The following is a 20,319-nucleotide window of genomic DNA, read 5'->3' as shown; positions in this document are numbered from 1 at the left end:
AGAGCCGCTGTGAGCTGCTCTATACTGCTGCGGGACATATTCGATCGCAAGACATACATACAACAAAGTAGAAACAAATAAACAACAAAAATGAGAAAGTGGAAGAACGACAAGTAAACTATAGGAGGGCAAAGATCCTTCTTCCACGAGGATTGAGGTATATTTTTAGCTTTTAGCAGATAAATGTCAATGTTAAGTTGTGAACAGAGATAAATGTGTGGAAATAAGTAAACGTTCTCAGTTGTCAAATGAAGAAAATTTGCTTTTATAGTCGTCAGGTGCATGTGCTTGGACTATTTGATTTAATAATGAGGACCCAAAATGTCAACCTTCTAAACTGTCATTTTTGTGATTGTCAGAAAGATCTCTTCTGATGTCATTTACTTCAATTCTCTGTAACGATGACATATTAAACAAATTTAATTTAGAGCGAATTATAAAAAATATTTTCACTTTTCTCACAGCTATAAGAGAGCTGTCAAAATGTAAAAATAAATGTTTGCTCTCAAAATACTTTGAAATTGAAAGTGACAGTCCATCCACGACAGTGTTCATATTTTGACGTTTCTGTATTGCTTTGATGCTATATTTTCACTCCGGTAAGGTTTTGTTGTTTATTAAATACGTTAAATACTAACGTTAAAAATAACAAAAAAGGCTTTGGTAAGCTAAGAAGCAAAAAGAAGTTTTACAGAAACTTTACCGGAGCTATTGCTTTTAAACGAAGTAAAAAAAAATTTTTACTGATACAGCTCTTAAGATGAAATCATAAACAAATATATAGAATTATATTAGTCTTTTTAAAAGTTCGCTAGCAATTACTAAAAGACTTTACCGAATTCCTCTTTAAAGATGATATGAAGCTGTTAGCAAAGTCACTGCTTAGTAACCAATGATTTTTCTACTAGGAAGCTGTTACCGAAGTCTTATAGAAGTCCCTGTTTAATTTAAATTCTATAACCTCTCTGATCGAAGGCTTGCAAAACTTTTTGAAACACTTTTTTTAAACTTAAAAAAAACTTGTTAACCTATAAATATTTCCATAAGAAAATTTGTCCTGAAGAAAGCTTTATAGAAGCTATAACTTCTAAGATCTCAAATTTTTCTATTCTAAAAAAAAACTGATTCCACGCCAATCACATTTACAATGCATTAAATTCCTGTCAATATTTGGATACATACAACCTGTCTTTGTATCACTAACAAGCAGATATCTAAAGCATGACAATTTTTATTTACAATTCAAAGAAATACATTATTTTGAATAACAAATTGGTACACAATATCAATTGAGTATTCAAGAAAAAAAAGTCAAAAGAAACTATCTTAATATTCAATAAATTCAAAATTTTATCCCATTTTTGGATTTTTTCATTAAAAAAAAAAAAATTGTGCGAAATTTAAATGGAACTAACAAGGCGTCCAAATTGCACATAAATATAATTAAACAACCAAACTAATGACTTGACCACCTGAAGGCCATAGAAATAGGTTATAGGCGCGCATAAGGCGCATATATGTATAGCCAAAATGCAAAAATAAATTTGTGAATTTTATAAGCCTAATAAATATTCTCACGAAAGTTGGACTGAGCTTTGGTGTGGTGCTAGAGTATCGATTTCAGTCTAACGACCTAATAGTATCCAGTATATCCACCCCAAGACTCATAGTACTGGCATAACTAGAAACTTTAAACCACAACACGCCTGTAGTTTCAATTTTTTTTTAAATGATTTTTTTTTCTTCTTTTTTGAAACGACAAAATGAATTATGAATAAATTTTTCTACACACAAAATTGTGTTCAGGCATCTTTTTTAGACAGAGACCAGCTGAAAGCCTGAAACACTGAATGGTTTTGTGCGCACTGCATGCAGTGCTGCCGCATGTGCATTTCACATAAATTTCTGCACCAAACATCACCACTACCAACTTGCAAAGCTACCACACCACGCCGCCAACGATCGCCACCGTAGAAACAGTGATTCCAATTAAACTAACAAGAACCATGCGCACTTTAAGTGGGTGCCTTCTACCAAAACTTGATTCAAAAATAAAATTCTTCTTCTTTTTCTATAAAACTTTGCAGATTAAGATCTTGAGTCTTCTTTAAGGCTTCTATAAGCTATTATACACACAATCAGAAGGCGGCTCACCTGCTTTAGATCCATTGTTATGGTGACATACTCGAAATGCCTTCCATACTGTAACGTAGGGCTCTGCCACCATCGTTCATCCACATTGCCATTGTTTAGGATCGCCTCGATTGGATGCTGTTTGGCCGGGTCTGAGGACTGCGCATTGCAGATGCCACATTGCGTAGACCAATTTTTATGCGGGTAGGCATCGACTAATTTGCAGAACTCTTCGCGTCCATTTTGGCCACAGGTTGCATTGACGGTGATCGAGGCTCTGGGCGCGACATTAAACAGTGGCGGAAATGCTCCGCCACCTTCGATGGTTTCTGTCTGTCCGGAGAGTAGCCGAAGAGCTGCAAAAAAAAAAGGGAAAAAGAAACAAAATAAAAATCACTGTGAAACTCTCTGGATGAGTATAATAAATTTTTATGCTATTTTTGGAAAGCCATTAACTTGTCTCAAGGACTCTATCTATACCAACTCAATTATTTCGTCCCAAAAAAACAGAAAAAAAACATCATACACAAGAAGTAGAGAGACAAGAACAAGTTGGCAACTTCATCACACGCCGTGTTGTTGGTCTGGTGAGAATTGACAACACACAAGCCAAAAGACAAAAGGACTACAGAATCTAACACGATCTCGCTCTGATGGGACTTGCAAGATGTTTAATGTCACATCAAAGTGATACCGATCTTTTTGTGTTTTTTTTTTATTGTTGTTGTTGTTTTTTTTTTTCTCCGACAATCGATGATGATGATGATGCCCATGGGAAGATTCCAATCAAACGGGATACCAATACATTTTCGTTTTTTGTTTGATTTAAGCAAAAAAAACATTTCACACATTCCAGTATTGAGATGGGTAAATTTTTAACATACACATTTCGCGATAGGAATCTGTAACAAAACACAAAAAAGGGGAGACAGATTTTTTTGTTTTGTTTCGAGACTGCTATCAGATCATTTTGTCAAAATTGTTTGTTGTCTTCAGTTTTTTTTTTGGGAAAAGTTTTATTCTCAGGAAGTGGTATAGGAGTGGAAAGGAAGAAGGAAGATTTTGTAAGACATCTGTTGCAGCTGTCAAAAATATGAATTTCAAGTGGATATGACATTTGACATAATGCAGAAAATAAATGTCATTTTGAAATACTGCAGAGAGTTGAATCTTTTCAGTTTTTAAAAATCAGAGGTGGGAATACAATATGATGAAATCTTTTGTCACCCTAAATAAGTTGTAGTTTTCATCGCATCTATTCCATTATTACTAATCATTTTTGACAGTTCAACAAAATTGACGATTTTTTTTATATTTTGTTAATTTACATTACGTTTTCAGACGAATACTTAGGAGTAAATAAATATTCTCTTTTATAGTAAAGAAACGCTTTGTACTGTATCAACTTTTGATAGAAACTCACAAAAAAAAATGTTCAAACTTTTGTTGTGTATAACAGACTTCTTCGATTTTATTGATCAGCTTTTAATTTTTTTAACAATGCCAAAAAAAAATTCCAAAAATAGAACTTTTAGGAATCGAACAAACCTAACTCAGCTTAATCGAACAAGCCAAAACACAGTCTTACACCTCATTAACGATAGTAAACGTTCTACTTATTTTCATTAACTTTCGCGAAGTTAAAAAATGTCAAATTTGAATCAACTCAACGAAGGTTGTTATCAATTGCTCTTATCTGTCAAATTTGCTCGTGACGTTTTGGTGTATTTTTAACAATGACGATAACTTGAAGCATTTTTACTATAGAGTGGGCAAAGATACTCAGGGGCATTATGAATTATTTTTATTTGCTTCTTCAAGTCAAGTTACAATGCGTACTGTTTTGACATTAAATCGCCTCCGTTTACTGTAATTCCGCCTTAAATCATGGTATGAACATGAATACACTATTATCGCTTATTTAGGCATTGGTATCTTTAAATTAAACGACGAATAGGACTTCTAAGTAATTATTCTGAACGTCAAAAGTTTCTACTTTGATGAATCTGACATTTGATTAACTCTACAGAAACTTTTTTAATTTATTTTCAATTTAGTACTCTTATTAAAGCACTCAGCTAATAATAAGCTAATAAGAAAATTAAAAAACTCACTCTTTATTTTAACCTTGCATCTGTCAGTTTGATCCAAGTACGGACTATCATTTTTGACATTGACAGCTTCGGAAATTTCCCTATTGTGAATATGCATGATATCTCTGAAACCACTTGATTCTTGAAAGCTTTTTCTACTATACCAGTTCTTGTATGTTAATTAGTAATTATCTAGTTAAAGGCACCAACAACATGGTCGACATTTGATACATTAAGATAAAAAAAATAACCACATTTTCACCACTTGTTAACTACCGAACCAGACCCGGCTACGCCACCAAAGAAGTGTTTAACTATAATAAAAAGGAAAATTCCAAAAATTCAAAAAGACAACCACTCTCGATAAACTGTCTATACTATGTCAGCAAAACACATTTAAACGATCGCCAACAAACGCTCACAATATTGCAAAAATTAGACAAGATGTCTGCATGCGGACAGTTTACAACTTATTTTAATTATTGCCTTTCAAGCTGTATACACGGAACCAATCATAGTTTTTTTTTTTTTATTTTCTTTCTTTTTTTTTTCAACTCACCACAAAAATTAAAATGGACTTTGTGAGTTTTGTGAGTTTTTTTTCTCTCCCCCAAGGAGCAGAATAGACCAATTCAACCAAATACACTGAGACCAATAGCCATTACCGGCATTTGTCTTAAATATTTTTAACCAACTCTCGGGTGTCCTTTTTCTCTTCGGGTTTAGAAAAATTAACCCGCAAATAAAAACTAAAACGAAAAAAATAAATTCACCAAACTATTGCAATAAATCACCCAGTGGCATATAGCGCAACATTAGTAACACGATCGGCCATTAATTTCGATTTTCTCATTTCATTTAAGCCCAAGAAAAGCGCGCAAAAACAAATAAATAAGAAAAAAACTAAACGAACAAAATGCGGTCTTGAGAAATAGAGATACCATCTGGTTGGTTTGGTTATTATAAGGGGCTGATAGTATTGGCACTCAAGGCACATAACCAACTGAACTGAAGTCACATGCCACAAGGAGACACGTGTGCGTTTGTGCTAGGCCTGGTGCGGAAATTTCTCACCAACTTAACCACCATATCAACAGCAACCACCAAAGCAAAGCAAGTTAAAGGTAGGCTGGCATTTCGAGCATTTAATGGACTAATACCAAGCATTTAAGTAAATAGCCTACGGGAGATTTAAAACACCTCATGCTATAACCTGGGAGGTACAGGCCGCAAAGCGCCACCTCATCCACATTAATGATCGAGCGTGGGTCGTATTTTGTGGAATAAATGTTACTGCTGGCACACACCAATTTTCACACCTTACCTCTTATACCTTGTTACGACGATGCGGTGGTCTTGGTCTGTCGCATGGATTTTGTTGTGCATATATCCATTATAAATCGATCGAGTGTGATTTGACGCAATTAGAAAGAATTAATGCTATGAATTGATAAATCGTTTAACTTGCGACTTACGTTCCACAAGATAATTTTTTGATGTCTGTCAGGTTACCTACCTTCATGGTGAGGTGGGTTCAATTTATTTATAAAGATCGATGATGATTGAGTGTGAGTGGGATAATGTTTTGATTTAATTAGAAGAAATATCGCTTTTTTATGAATCTATAAATTTGACAGATCGTTTGAATTAATTTACGATCCACACATTGAAAATTTTTTTTTATATTTTGATTCAATGATTTTCCTTTAAAATGTAGATGGACGAAGAAATTAAAACAAATTTAAGTTCTATAAGCGACATGTTATTTAGCATTTTTTAAACTGACCAGCCTCTAGTTTAAAGGTTTTTACGTTCCACAAGGGAGCTAGTTGAACTATTTTTATTATTCCTTGAAGCATTCTAGTACGATTCTTAAGCGGTTCGAAAAAGGATAATACAATCACCATGAATTCATATGGATCGTTGTGACACAAGCAGAATAAACAGACAACACCAAAAGTTTGACAGCTGTCAAATTAGCTATCGTTCCACAATATCCATTTTTTTTATTGATATAAACAAAACATTAAATGTTTATACTAACCGAAATATTTAAGAACACATAAATGTTCATGTATCATTTTCAATAAGTTCCACAAACTGCCACAAGCTAAATTTGTTAAGCTGTTAATGGGATTCTTTAACATACTCAAACGAAAGAAGCTCGAGTGTAAGAAATTTTTGAAAATATTTGAAAAGATTAGAAGAAATTAGCGCCTTTAATTGACACATAGTTTGACAGTTATCGCTAACAACCCATTTACGTTCCACAAATACGCAAGCACTTTCGCACTTTCTTGAGCTATTTATGGATTTCTTAGAAGAAATCGATGCAGTTGCAGTACATAAAATATATAAAGTGCAAACTGAAGACTAAGTGTAGTACTCAACGCCTTGTGCCAGAAAATCCATTTGCATTCGCAGATTATTGGAATTCTGTTACCCATAGTTGCTGAAGAATTGTGCGTCGCTCGTCTATCCTTAATGGAATTTTTTTGTCTGACGAGCCAATGTTATTCGATGAATCACTTTCATTTCAAAAAAAAGAAGACAAAACGAAGAAATAATTGAGCATTTTGTTAGCAGCTTTTCATCTCTTTATTTTATATAGCGCCCTCTACTTTTAACAAAAAATTAAGCTACTTTTAACCCACTTCTCACAAGATCGATTGATAATTCAATTAATTGCTTGAGTGTTAATTTCTATATGAATTGTATTTTCACAACTAATTTTATTTTGTTTGCGTGTGTTGTAGAGAGGTTACTTTTGTTGGCGCCCGGTTTTTTTTTTCTTGCGTTTGATCTGTTTATTTTGTATGGTTTTTGTTCGAGTGGCGGCGGTAATATGATCCTCAATAGCGTGAGTTTTTTTGTATGTATATTTTTTGATATTATTTTCACCTCCAGGGTGAACGCAGATCAACACACACAAAAGGTGGCAGAAGTTAACGCACGCGAGACTCTTGTTCTCTGACTTGTTATATATTTTGAATTCGACTTGTTGTATAGGATTAGGCTTTGAAAGTTTCAATTTTTTTTTATGTTTGTTATGGTCTAGTGGTTCCCATTCGCAGTTGGTGCGGAGATGAAGAGGTATTGAATTTCGCTTTTGTTAGTTTTAGGCTAGGCGCACACATGCGATTTTCAGTCGTTGCTACTAAAAAATCGCAGTCGCAACATAAAATTACCGTGCACACACTTGCGACTAAAAAATCGCGCGACTATTTTTTATTGCAAGAAAAAAGATTATGTTTGGTCGAAAAAGAGTTGACCGTTTTTCGATAAAATGCATCATCTCAAGATCAAAAGAGCCAGGAGATACTCACTGTTCAAATCTAATGGTCAAATGACCGCAAAGAAAACAATCACGAAATCCGTTCGTAATGGAATATTTCATACAAATGGTATCTACGATCGGATTTTATGATAAGGTGAATTCATGGAACAAATGTAAGCTCTGTTAAAAGTGGTAAAGTGATACAAGTCTCAAAATTTGGTAAGGGATTGACAGCTTGTTTACCAGATTAGAAATAGAAATAGATTCTCTGCAATGTGTATGTTTGTATCTTATTTTAGGCCCTACGAGTACCATTATTTCACCAAAGCATTGTATACTCATTCTATAGTACTGGGTAAATTTCTGAGGGTTTTCTCTTTTATGAATTCTATGGAATTGTCCTTTTAAATTTCCTATGGTTTATAACTATCCACTATACAACACTTTCTAGTATATCCATTATTGTACTTAAAATAATTGTTCCAAGGGCCGCACGTGCGGGCAGGTGCATTATATACTTTATAATATATCCTTATGTGCAGCAAAAAAAATCGCGAAAAATAGAACCGGATCCATTTTTTTAAACTTTGCGATTTTAAAATCGCAAGTCTGTGCACTCTCATTTAAAATAATGTGTTTCATTTCTTGCGTCTAAAAAATCGAGTGGTTGAAAATCGCATGTGTGCGCATGATTTGGCCTCTTTGCGACTGCTACTTTTTAGTCGTTTTCAGTTTAGTCGCAAGTGTGTGCACAACTATACTGATCCATTTGTTCCATTTTAATTTGCGACAGTCGCGTCGCCAAAAAAATGGGACATTTTTCAATTTTTAAATCGCGGCTATTTTTTAGAAGCATGTGTGTTCACCGGCATTGAAATCCGTGTGATCCATTTTTGCGACTGAATAATCGCACGACTGAAATCGCATGTGTGCGCCTAGCCTTATTGAGCAATATCACTTAATTCATCGCTTGATGGAACACTTTAATAAATATACCTAAAGCAATTTAATTTGATTAAATAATTGTGATTTTGACATTTTTTTAAGTTGACGAATTTTGTTCGTAACATTTGTTGTGGGTGTGAGATATAATTGATCTTGAGTTAATTTAATGTGACAGTAGTAACAAAAGAAATAATACGACTTCATTGTTGAACCTATTGTGTTATTGAGCATAATTCACGAAGTAATGCTAACAGATGGCCTTCATGATATTAACGCCAAATCTCTTTTGCGAAATATCCGTGAAAGTTCCCCTGCTGACTTCAGACGTTGCGCAACATTATTAAACTGCACAATTTACAACAAAAATTCTTAGATCACAGAAAAAATTAATAGATTTCAGGAAATTTTCCCAAATTCTGTGTTTTTTTTTTCAGAACAAATTTTCGAAACTGCAAATTTTTTCAGATTACCTCATTTACACAGAGCATTATTGCGCAATTTCTCTGAAAACTATCATTTTGTGAAATTCTCGCAAAATTTGTGAAAAAATCAATATTAAAATTACGAATTTTTATAAAATTTTCAGAATTTATTTCCGAAGTTACTCAAGTTTTGGGGAAATCACTTCTGTGCTTTTTTTTCAAATTCTCCAAGAACTCTTCCGAAATTTCGAAACTTTGCAAATTTTGTGAAATATCTACTAAAATTATCTATCCAATTTTCAAATTAATAAACTGCAAAATTTTATTTAAAATCACTTCCGAAAGTAATGAATTTTGATAAAGCTTTCAGAATAGCAGTTTTTTTCGAAATTTCTTCTATAACTGATTATGTTGTGAAACCATTCCCAGCCTCGTCAAATTTTACCGAATAGAGAAATAAGCTCTTAGAAACAGAAGAGCAAGGCAATTTTACCATTTTGTTTCGCAAGTTGCTCCTCAGTTCCCAATTTTATTAATAAATAATAGTAATATTACAATTTTTTGCAAAAAGACAACTTTGAAATTTGTTCAAATGGAAGTTTCTTTTCAATGGAAGTAAGGAGTTTTTGGTCAATTTTTTCAAAGATTATGCCATTTCTTGAAACTCTCTAAAATCACTTCCGAAATAGCGTAATTTTGCAATTTTTTTGAAATCCCAATTTTCTGGATAAATAGGAAACTTTGGTTTTTTTTTTATTCTCAGAGTCAATCATAATTTTGTCAAGTTTTCTGAAATTACGGAACGATTTCACCAAATTTTTCAAAATATTGTTCGAATTTGCGCAAAGTATTTGAATTCGCTTATAAAACTACAAAATTTCGCAACGAAGCAATTCCAAGTTTTTTTTTTCAGTTTGTACAGAAATTTTCTTAAATCACTCCAATTTCTTATACGTATACGGAACTTTTCCACAATGTGAAGACATTCACAACATATGTATACGCAATTTTAGCAAAATTTCTGGAATCGCGTACAAACTATGCAAAATTTCCACCAAAATACTCCCAAAGGTTAGCAATTTTTAACAATCACTCTCCACCACATTAGACAATTCTTCGTAATATCAAGCAATTTTTGAAAAAAAAATTAAAAATCTCTTCCATTTCTTCGGAAAATTTTCCAAAGTTATTTTTGAAAATGCGAAAATTCGGTCAATTTCTTCAAAAACAACACAAGATCGAAAAATTGCACAGATTGACATTTTTAAAAGCTTTTTCCTCAAGTCCCTTCAAACTTTGCAAAGTTTCGTCTAATTGAAATTGGAGTTTTTGAAACTTCAGAATTTCGAAAAAGGTGTAAAGGAGCTGTAACAATTCAATTTCTTATCCATTTTTGAAATTTTTAATCCCAAGTATTGTGCAAAAATTTCTTTTCCTCGTGTTTTCCAAATCAAAAAAATTTGTAGACCACACCTATTGGAATACAGAAGTCTTGTGCAAAAACCGGAAAACAATCGTTCATATCTGTGTTTACAATTAGACATATCGTTGTGTTCATTAACTGCTTTAACATCACATCAATACAAGATCCTCATTTGTAACTACCAGAAGTTTCTTTACCTACATCCAATCCAAGCGATTGCCATAAAGAACGCGCGTGTAAAAATTCTCCAGAAACATAACCAGTAGCATATCATAAATAAAAAAAACTTAATGAGAATACTAACCAGCAGCAGAAATAGTAGCTGTACTGATATGAAAAATATTCTACAACCGGGAAACAAGTTCCTTAACTGTGCAACGTTTAAAAAGCAAACAAAAAAAAAAGATATTCTTAAAGTGGCCATTTCGTTTATCATAATGTCTGCAATTAAAATGTTTCTTGTCTTCTTTTCTTTTTATATTTTTTAATTCTTTTTCTTGTCAAATTACTTACAAGAAAAAAAAATCACAAAAAACATCATTTAATTGATCATCAACAAGCATCAGCCAATAAGACACACAGTTTTGAGAGAATTTATGTCTTTGCTGACAAGATCATTTGTTAATTAATGACTTTTACACACTTTTTTTTCCATTTTATTGAAGAGATCCTTTAAAAACATTGTCTTTTTTTTTTCAAAACAAAATGTGTGTAAGTCTTTCTTCACCTCTTTAGTTCTCATCACATTCATGCAACGCAAGTAGAGGTCAAGTGATTAGATCTTACACTTTTGTGCATACATAAACGCCATTTGACTCATTACGAGTTACTTTGCACACAGCAAGTCCAGGCGCGATTCGATGATGTCCAAAAGACTATCCTCTGACTCCAAGACCTCATCATCATTTGTCCCTCGGATCTTTAGCACTATCCAACACTCGTAGTCGTCATCGTCGTCGTGATGGTAATTACATCCCGGGTCTAGTGTAAGGATGATGTTTGCTTTGACTGCCGACCTCATCGATGCCTGTAAATCGTGTTTGGTCTTTTGACTTTGAATAAGTAAGAGAGTGAACTTCTATCATGGTTGCCATTTAGAGAAAACCATGAGTATATACGTGATAATAACTCCTTTTGTACTAGAGCCATTTTTTACAAAATGATCAGCACTAAATAAAATTCTAGTACTTTTTTTTGTATTAGGTACCTATCTATTTTTTTTTTTGGAAAACAATTTTATACAAAATACTCAGCTTCTGAAGGATTCCACAAAATATTACTTTTTTTTTTTGTACTAGGGGAGCTGCAAAGAATTCATTTGCTTGGAAATCAGTGTAATACAAAATGTTCATCAAAAAATAAGATTCTAGTACTTTTTTGTAATTTTTTTTCAAAAGTATTCAGGTTCTGAAGATCTCCACAAATAAGATTCTAGTAATTTTTTGTACTAGAAGAGTTGTAAAGTTTCTATTTGTTTGGAAAATTATGTTTTTTTTTTTCAAAATGTTTAGGTCGACACATAAGATTGAAGTACTTTGTTTAAGAGCTGTAAAATATCTATTTCTTTGGAGAACAATTTTTTACATAATGTTCAGCTTTTGAAGGGTTTCTACAACATAAGATTTTAGTACTTTTTTGTAGTAGAGGAGTTGTAAAGCAAAATCTCCACAACATAACATTCTGGCACTGTTTTTTGTAATAGAGAAATTGTAAAGTATCTATTCGTATGGAAAACGATTTTTTTTTATGTTAGGCTTTTGAAAGTCTCCACAAAAAAGATTTTAGTACTTTTTTGTTTGTATTAGAAGAGCTGTACAGTATCTATTTCTTTGGAAAACAATTTTTTACAAAATTTTTAGCTTCTGAAAATCTCCACAAAATAAGATTCTAGTACTGTTTTTTTTTGTACTAGATGAGCTGTTGAGTTTATTTTCTCCTTAAATTTGACTTGCAATATACTGAAGTGGTAATCATAACTCCATTCGAAGATCACAAAAAGTCAGTCCAACACCATAACTTCACTAGTACCGATCTAACAATGTAAGAGAGTCTTTCCTCCTGAAGCTAAGAATATTAAAAGAAGGAAAGTAAACAGCGTGTGAAGAAGCCCCTTTCTGTGTGTACACATTTTTTTCGACACCTTCCCGGTAATGTGTACTCATATGAATGTGATGGCCTCTGAAGAGGCATTCTTAAGAGAGCAAATTTACATTTTCAACTGGTTATGGTTAGGTTAGGTTTTCGGCTTCTCGCGAAGACGACCTGGTTGAAGATAAATTTTTAAAGAAAACAAAAATATAAAAAAAAATCTCGAAGACTAATAGAGATTCCCCTTTTTACAAAAGATTCATTATAGAGGTGAAGTTCCTAACGCATATTACCAACTAATTACTCACAATTCCACTGAACGGATTCAAATCAAATTATAGTTTTGTGTTGAGTTGATTTAGGGCGATGCATCATACTAATCATCTCGAAATCCTGCCAGACTTTAATGAGCTCTTCGTGATGTTTGTTGAATGGAAAAACGTTTATCCATCACATCCATCAAACATCAGACATCCGATCCTGGATCGAGGTCAAAATCAGCACAGTCCATCCAATCTAACTCTCTATCAAACTTTTTGGCTCGTATTGTTTTGATTGAGTGAATCAAATCAACACACAAGACGTGCCTCTACCACACAACACCGGCCGACCCATCATAAACATCATCATCATCGTTGTCGGTCGTCAGCAAAATGGGGGAAGACTTAGAACCTCATCTAAATTTAGCCGTGAAATTCTAGCGAAAAAAAGCACAACACTATTGTGTTGTTGTTGTTTTCACTTTGAAAGAAAACAAAAACACAACGAAAAGAAAATAGCAAACACACACGGCTTTGGAGTTGAACACATGGTCTGGTAAAATGTAAGCAAACAAACCTCTATAACCAACTAACCGCACCGCACCGCAAGACCGTAACGCTCGCGCGTTACCAAACGTGTGCTCCATGAGGCGTGTCAATGGCATGGCATTCCACACATCACGTCAAGACTCTTGATAGTGTAGACAAGACAACAAAATAAAATAAAAACAAGAAATTAAAAAGAAGAAGAGATCCTCGGTGAATTTTTCACAAATCGCGCGCATATGGTTTTTTTTTCTCTCAAAAAAGGTAAAGTCTTTATGCCCGCAACAATCCCCCATCTCCATAACAATTCAAATGAAGAAATGACTAACCGTATAATATACAAGAAGTGAGCCTCTTCAAATGTAAATTATTACCCGGCATGGATGGACTTTCAATTACAAAATTATCAAAGAAAACCAATTCCAGGAAATCAACAAAAAAAAAAAAAAAAAAAAAAAATAAAAACAAATGGAATACAAATAGCTGTGATAATGATAATGACCCCGCAATTTAATGATGATCATCATCATCATCACGATGATCGGCAATGTGAATGATGTGTCAATTTGTGATGTGATATGTCACTTGATACTTCACACGTTCATTAACTGGTAAACAGTTTGTTTGTTAAAGTGACGATAGAGACATTTCGGAATAACTTAATTGGAATTTTTACACAAAATATTTTACTTGGGAATTTGAATTGATGTTTGTTTTTTTTTTTTTGTCGATTTAAAATGAATTTTGTAAGAAAGTTTTATGGAGTTCTTGAATTTTTAAGAAATCAAAAGTTTAATTTGAATAAACTTTTTGTATGAGTTCTCACGGTTTATAGAGACTCTTTAGAATGAATAAGTAAATTGGTTGGAAGTGACCTAAAATGATCTCATATTTTATTGAATTTGAGAATAATCGTGAAGGTCGTAAATTATGCATCGATATCTGATGATTTTTTTTTTTTTTGGGCTTGACAACTGGTCCATGTGTCCCAGGTATAAAATCGAGAAAATGAAAATTGTTTCAAATTCCAAAAACTATGTTATACTCTGCTACAACAGTTAAAAAAAGGCATCAGAGCTGTCAAACACCTTAAAAATGTCATGTAAATTTAGTAAAAGCAATGTAGTTTTGTAAAACTTTAAATTTCCTGGATAAGCTAAAAATGAATTTTTTTTTAAAGGCAAGAATTCATTGTATAATTTTCAAGGCTCCATGAAGTATCAAGATAAACTGTGAGCGCCACCTTGAGTAATTAAGTAAGAAGTATCAATGCGATTGCAGTGTAGTGCTATGGCTGCTATTGCGATAGCTGCTTTCAATCACCCTGCTCTTCAACTGAGCAGAGAACAGTTTCGATTGCTTTTCAATATAGCTGCTCACTGCCCATGGTATCGTAGGAATAGTCTTATTCCTTCATTGGTCAATGGTGAATTGATTGCAGTGGCCTCTAGAGGCAAACATCAGAAACTCAAAAAATAAATGTGTTTCAACAGGCTAACAATTATTAATTTATCTATCGTAATTTGGTATTCTAGGTATGGTTTGATGAGTGTAGCTCTTTCGCTGGTTATAGGTGGACGTCATATTAAATTGATTATAGCGACCTCTAGAGGGAAAAATCATAAACTATAAAAATGAACAGAAATCCACAGGCAAACCACTATTACCTACTTATCGTAATTTGATAAGCGAGGTATATTTGGAAGTTCTTGCCATTTCAAGGGTTATAGGTGGACGTCATGTTAAATTGAGTGTAGCGACCTCTGGATGAAAAAACCAGGAATTAAAAATAATAAACGGATATCAAATGTTAAACCAAAAGAATAATTCGATATTTCAATAACATGCTAAGCCTGCTAATTCATCAAATCAACAAGCGAAACTGGCGAATCCAGAAATTAAAAGAACAAGTTGGTACTTCATGTTAGCAGACAAAACTGGCGAATTTATAGACAAAAAATGGATATAATGCTGATAGGGAGAAGTGTTTGATAAAAATTGATAAATTTAAACAAAACAAAGAAAAATAAAAGAACATAAATGAATATTTAAATAAGTAATTAATATCGATAATTTAAATTTATCGATATCATACTTCACTTTTTTTTTCTAAAATAAATCGCTTTTATTTTTTTCCCACAAAACTTTATAATAATCTTTTTATAAAAGCTTAAAACATTAATTGGTATCACCCACTAGTATTTTGAGTTCTTCACGCTAGATCATATACACAAGATTCAAAGCCACAACTCATCGATTACCATAATGGCTCCATTTGCCCACCGCTACTATAATCTCAAGTATTTAATTTTGTTTCGGATCAAATACCTTCTTCTCTATTCTTGAGACTAATCTCTACAAAAGTCCCGCTCTTCTTTAATGTATGAACTCATAAATAACATATTCTCCCCCTCCAAAAAAATTAAAAAAACTATCGCAAGTCTTCAAGAATATTTATCATTTCCCACATAATTTGAAATAAAAACACTCGAAAGGAATTTAGTTTATCCCTTCCAATTAGTTATTTTTTGTTAAAGAGGTTTCCCTTATTTGTTTATCGTTTGTTTTGTGTTGAATTTTGTTTATTATTTTTGTTATTTTCATTCACTTGGTCTAAAAATAAATAACCAAAAACAAAAAAAAAACATAAAAAAGGCTTCACAAGTCGATAAATTTTGCTTTATCCATAGGGAATCCGGAATAGGAATTGATTGGAAACAAATGTTTTGTTTACAATTTATAGAACCTTTTGTAAGAAAAAAGTTTCAAATGTAAATGTAGATCGGAAATTGATCAGTTTCATAAATTGTTGCCGATAAAAAAAGGCTATCTAAAGCGTATAGCTATGTCAAAGGCAATAAACTTGAGCAAAACTGTTATTAATTGGGCTTTTATGATAAAAACGGGTTAACCCTTTGTTTGATTGTCTCGGATTCTTTTCTCAAAAGTTGCCTCTGAATTAAATGAGATTTTTATCATTTTGATGGAAAGACCCACGTCGCATAGGTTGCGTCCGTCGTCGACCTTCTCGTTAGACAGGTGTCTTTAATATTGCCCAGACTGGTAATCAATTATAAACTCTGGCGAATTCTGTCGACAGCTTTATATGGCTATAAATATTTATACGAAAAAGAACTGACAAAAAAAAGAGACCTCTGCGAGGACGTAAAATCCAATTAGGAGTGGATCACATTTCTGTATCTTGTCTTGTTTTATGTGTGCGAAGAAGAGACCAGTCATCGCGTCAACGGCGCCTGATTCATAAATTCTCACAGGCCCAAAAATGGAATAGAAACAAGAAATTCATATGAAAAAAAAATCAACCCAGACATTGCCGACAACAAAAAAAACAGAAAACCCGCAGTAACAGACAGTCCACCACTTGAAAAGCAATCAATAATCATTGACGAAGAAGCAACCAAAAAAAAAAAAAACACCCAGAGTTATAGATACTTTTGTGGTTTCCGAAAACTGACACCCATCAATAAATCATGGCTTGTGGAACGTATGTTGTGCATTTTGTTTACATTTGATCATTTTGTTTGTTTGATTCTTATTTATAATTTTCTTACATCAAATTGATGATTCTTTTCTAATGTAAAGGATGAAGAAGGAACCTCAAGGAATCATATTCAAGGGTTTCCAGATAACTAACATTAATTAATAAATCAATTCTAGAGTGTGGATTGTATTTGATCATCTTGTTTACATTTGATCATTTTGTATGTTTTACTTTGTTCATGTATGCCTCCTTGTTATTAACAACAAGGGGGAGATATTTGTAATTTGTTAGAGCCATAGGGGTTTTTTAAAAAAAAAAAGTTGATACCATTGTCATAAATCATTGTTGAGGAGTGTGGAACAAATTTGTAAATGTACATACTTCACACTTGATCATTTTGTATGTTTACAATTTAGTTGGTTTTTTCTAAATGATATTAATGTCTCTTTGGTTTCTTTGTCGAAAGAAAATGAAATACCAAAACATCCCATTCAAAGAGTTGCCGAAAAGTTAAAGCTAATTTATTGCTTGCGTGTGGATTGTATTGATGTGAACATTTTGTGTCTATCGGATAATTGTTTTTGTTTATTTTCGATTTTAATGACTATATCTTGTTGGCAAAGGAAAAAAGTACTTGAAAATTTACTAAATCAGGGTATTTTGGAAGACAAGGCCATGGTTAATATTTAAGGAAAACCATTTTAAGTCAAAATAGATGATGTGGAACGTAAGTGAGAAAATTTCACGGATGAATATTTTATTTGCAAAGGCGAGTATTAGGCTTTATCCGAATAATTTTCTCACTAAAAATATTATGAAAAATTTTTTTCAAGGCTTTTCATCAATTGGCATTCATAAATAACTGAAAAGTAATATGTGGAACGTGTTCAAAAAATTTGTCTACCATTCATTTTACTGTGTAACTGACTGGTTCCATTAATTTTATTTTGCGCTACCCTTAACATCCAACCGAATCAATTAACCATTTTTCATTAGCCTCATCTGCCCCCTTAGGCCCGTCCACTAACTAGACCATTCTAAAGGTAACCATCTATATAGCCATGAAATAGCAGACGAAGAAGCAAAAGACTCAAAGCAACGATTTGTCGTCCTGTTTGTCAGCATAAATACCAATGTCAGATCCACTTAGTGAAGTTCGCATAATATACGAATTACTCCTCAAGGAGAAACAAAATCCACACCGATCTCTCTTGTCTGTAGACATCAGACTTAACTATACCAAAAAGCAAAAAGGAGCTGAAGTAGTTTGGCTGTTGTTAGTTACTGTTGGGAAGCTAAAGCCATCACCTTAATAGAGGTGTTCCGTGTGTGGTAGTTGGTGGCGATGGTGGCCCCCACTGCCATCCATGATTGCATGTTAGCAACGTTGGATGTTGTGCGCGTGAAATGATTGGTGCCGCAGAATTACATGAATTTATTTCAATAAAAATGATGCAGTACCGTGGAGAGTCAATGGTGGAGAGTTAGTTGGAATCCACTTGCTTGATTCGAATCCGGAATCAAAAAATGTATGGCTTCCTGAAACAAACTATCCTCCTTCTATACACAACATCCCTCTTTATAGATGGATGGAGTTAGAGAGAGATGATGATGATGGTAATTTGCATATGAACACACGCTAGGTAGTTAGTTATAGTGGCAGAGCGGTGTGGCAGCAGAGGGCGGTTGAGTTGTACTCAAATACGCACAAGGATCATTTCGTGATCGTCGATCTTCTTTCCAGAGATCGTGAAATCATCCAATTGACTGGTGTGTGTATTTATATGGAGTGAGAGAGAGTTGTGTATTCGAATACCGCCGACGTGTGTGATTAGTAGAGTGTGGAATTACGAATATGTACGAGATAGAAGGAGATTCTCGTGAAATTGCATGTAAATCAATTGAATTGCAGGTACATTTCTTTAAGTCTCTGATGATGGCATGCGGGATGTCTCTGTGTGATTAAATGAAAAAAAAAAAAATAAAGAAAATATGCGTATTGCAGGTGTTAGCCTACATAATGGCTTTAACTGAATATTGGAGGCTTTCATTATTGATGGTCTATCGAGGATTATATATGTTAATGACTTGTTAAATATTGACCAACAAGTTCTAAATTACAGACAGACAGTAGTCAAAATGGGAGGCAAGGAAGAACGGTTTCAATTAATTGGTGTCATTTCGAACATTGCATAAAATGAGATAACCTAATTTATGGGTAGCCAATAATACTGGGTTTGTCATGGAAGATTTATGTTTAAAGAAGGATGTCTGATGCAAGAAATAGTAATCGACATTGTTGCGATACTTAAGATTTTCTTTGAGCAAATGCTAAGAACTAAAGTTTAACGTAAGAGTTTTTTTTGGCAGATTGGGTTATAGGGATGTAAGCGAATCTGTCAAAGTCAAATCTGACAACCCACACTTTGAAGAACATGACAGATACAAATTTTAAAATTAATAAAACACGGGTTTTTAATTAATTTTCCTATGAATTTATTAGCTAAATTGTTGCTGACTGTTTAAAAACTCTTGTTAAATTAATTTTTTTTCTTTGTCAAGAAAATAACGTAACAGTTCCCATAGATGCTTTCTAATAGAAAAACAAATGTCAATGTCTTTGACGTTTGAGCATTTCTTGCTTAAAAGCCCTATTAAAGTTATACATATTTTTTTTCCGGGGTTTTGTTGTGTCAAAATGACATTTACCAATATTAACTAAACCAACGATTACATCGAATTTATAAAAAGGCATGTTCACACTAGTACGAAAAAAGTTTAGATAAAGTTGAATTTCTATTATTATAACTTCATTCAACATTTGGACGTTTTTTTTTTTTTGCTAAATCTTAATGTTGTCAAATTTTCAATTCAATACATAAAAAAACCACTCTAGTACAAAAAGAATGTTAAAATAAAATTTAAGAAATAATCAAATAAATGTCCTCCTTCCGGTTGAAAAATTTTATCAAATCTGATGGCTCATTGCAAGGAGCCCCCCATTGTGAGTATAATATTTTTTATTTAGCATTTTTTATTTCTCATAATTGAGTTCCCTCTTATATACATATAGATTAACTTAATATCTTTTTGACTTCTCCCCTTTTTTTTATTGAAACTCTCAAGTTGATTGTGTCGTTTTTATTTTACTAATTAATTACAAGAAGAATGAGAAAAAAATAAACTTAAGTATGACATTAACGATACGAAAATTGTTTTAATTTCTATAGAAATGCATCATAAGAAAAAAAAAAACAGTATTTAAAAAAAAATGTCAACAAATAAATTATTCTTCAAACTGAACCCAATGACTCACAAAAAAGTCATCATCATGATTTTATTGCGTCAATTTTTCATTCATAAAAAAAGAAAATAAAATAAAAAAACGACAACATGAATACGATCCTTAGATCAAGTGGTTGATACTAATATGAGATACAACAACAACTACTACTAAATGAACCAGTGGTGGATTTTGTTAATGCTTGTTGGCAAACGGCACAGTACCAACGCATATTTTTTTAACGAACAGATCTAGTTTCTGACTTCTGTTCTAAGTCAGAAAAAAAATGGTTGCCCATTGACATTTGACAATGGTATAAAGGGCAAACGTGAATGGGCCGCCATCTT

General features: G+C 32.9%; 1 protein-coding gene across 3 annotated transcripts in view; it reads right to left on the bottom strand.

Annotated features, from left to right (window-relative positions):
- The window catches only part of LOC129916806 (laminin subunit alpha-2), a 148,598-nt gene that overhangs the window by 96,240 nt on the left and 32,039 nt on the right, over positions 1 to 20,319 (bottom strand). For all 3 annotated transcript variants that reach the window (XM_055996951.1, XM_055996952.1, XM_055996950.1), the window contains exon 2: positions 2,155 to 2,489. In XM_055996951.1, coding sequence (XP_055852926.1) covers positions 2,155 to 2,169 — 15 coding nt within the window. In that variant the 5' untranslated portion in view covers positions 2,170 to 2,489. The remainder of the gene's footprint in view (positions 1 to 2,154; positions 2,490 to 20,319) is intronic.

This window comes from Episyrphus balteatus, chromosome 3 (assembly GCF_945859705.1).
Source record: "Episyrphus balteatus chromosome 3, idEpiBalt1.1, whole genome shotgun sequence".
Lineage (NCBI taxonomy): Eukaryota > Metazoa > Arthropoda > Insecta > Diptera > Syrphidae > Episyrphus > Episyrphus balteatus.
The sequence above is the reverse complement of the archived record's forward strand: the minus strand, read 5'-3'. Positions and strand labels throughout refer to the sequence as shown.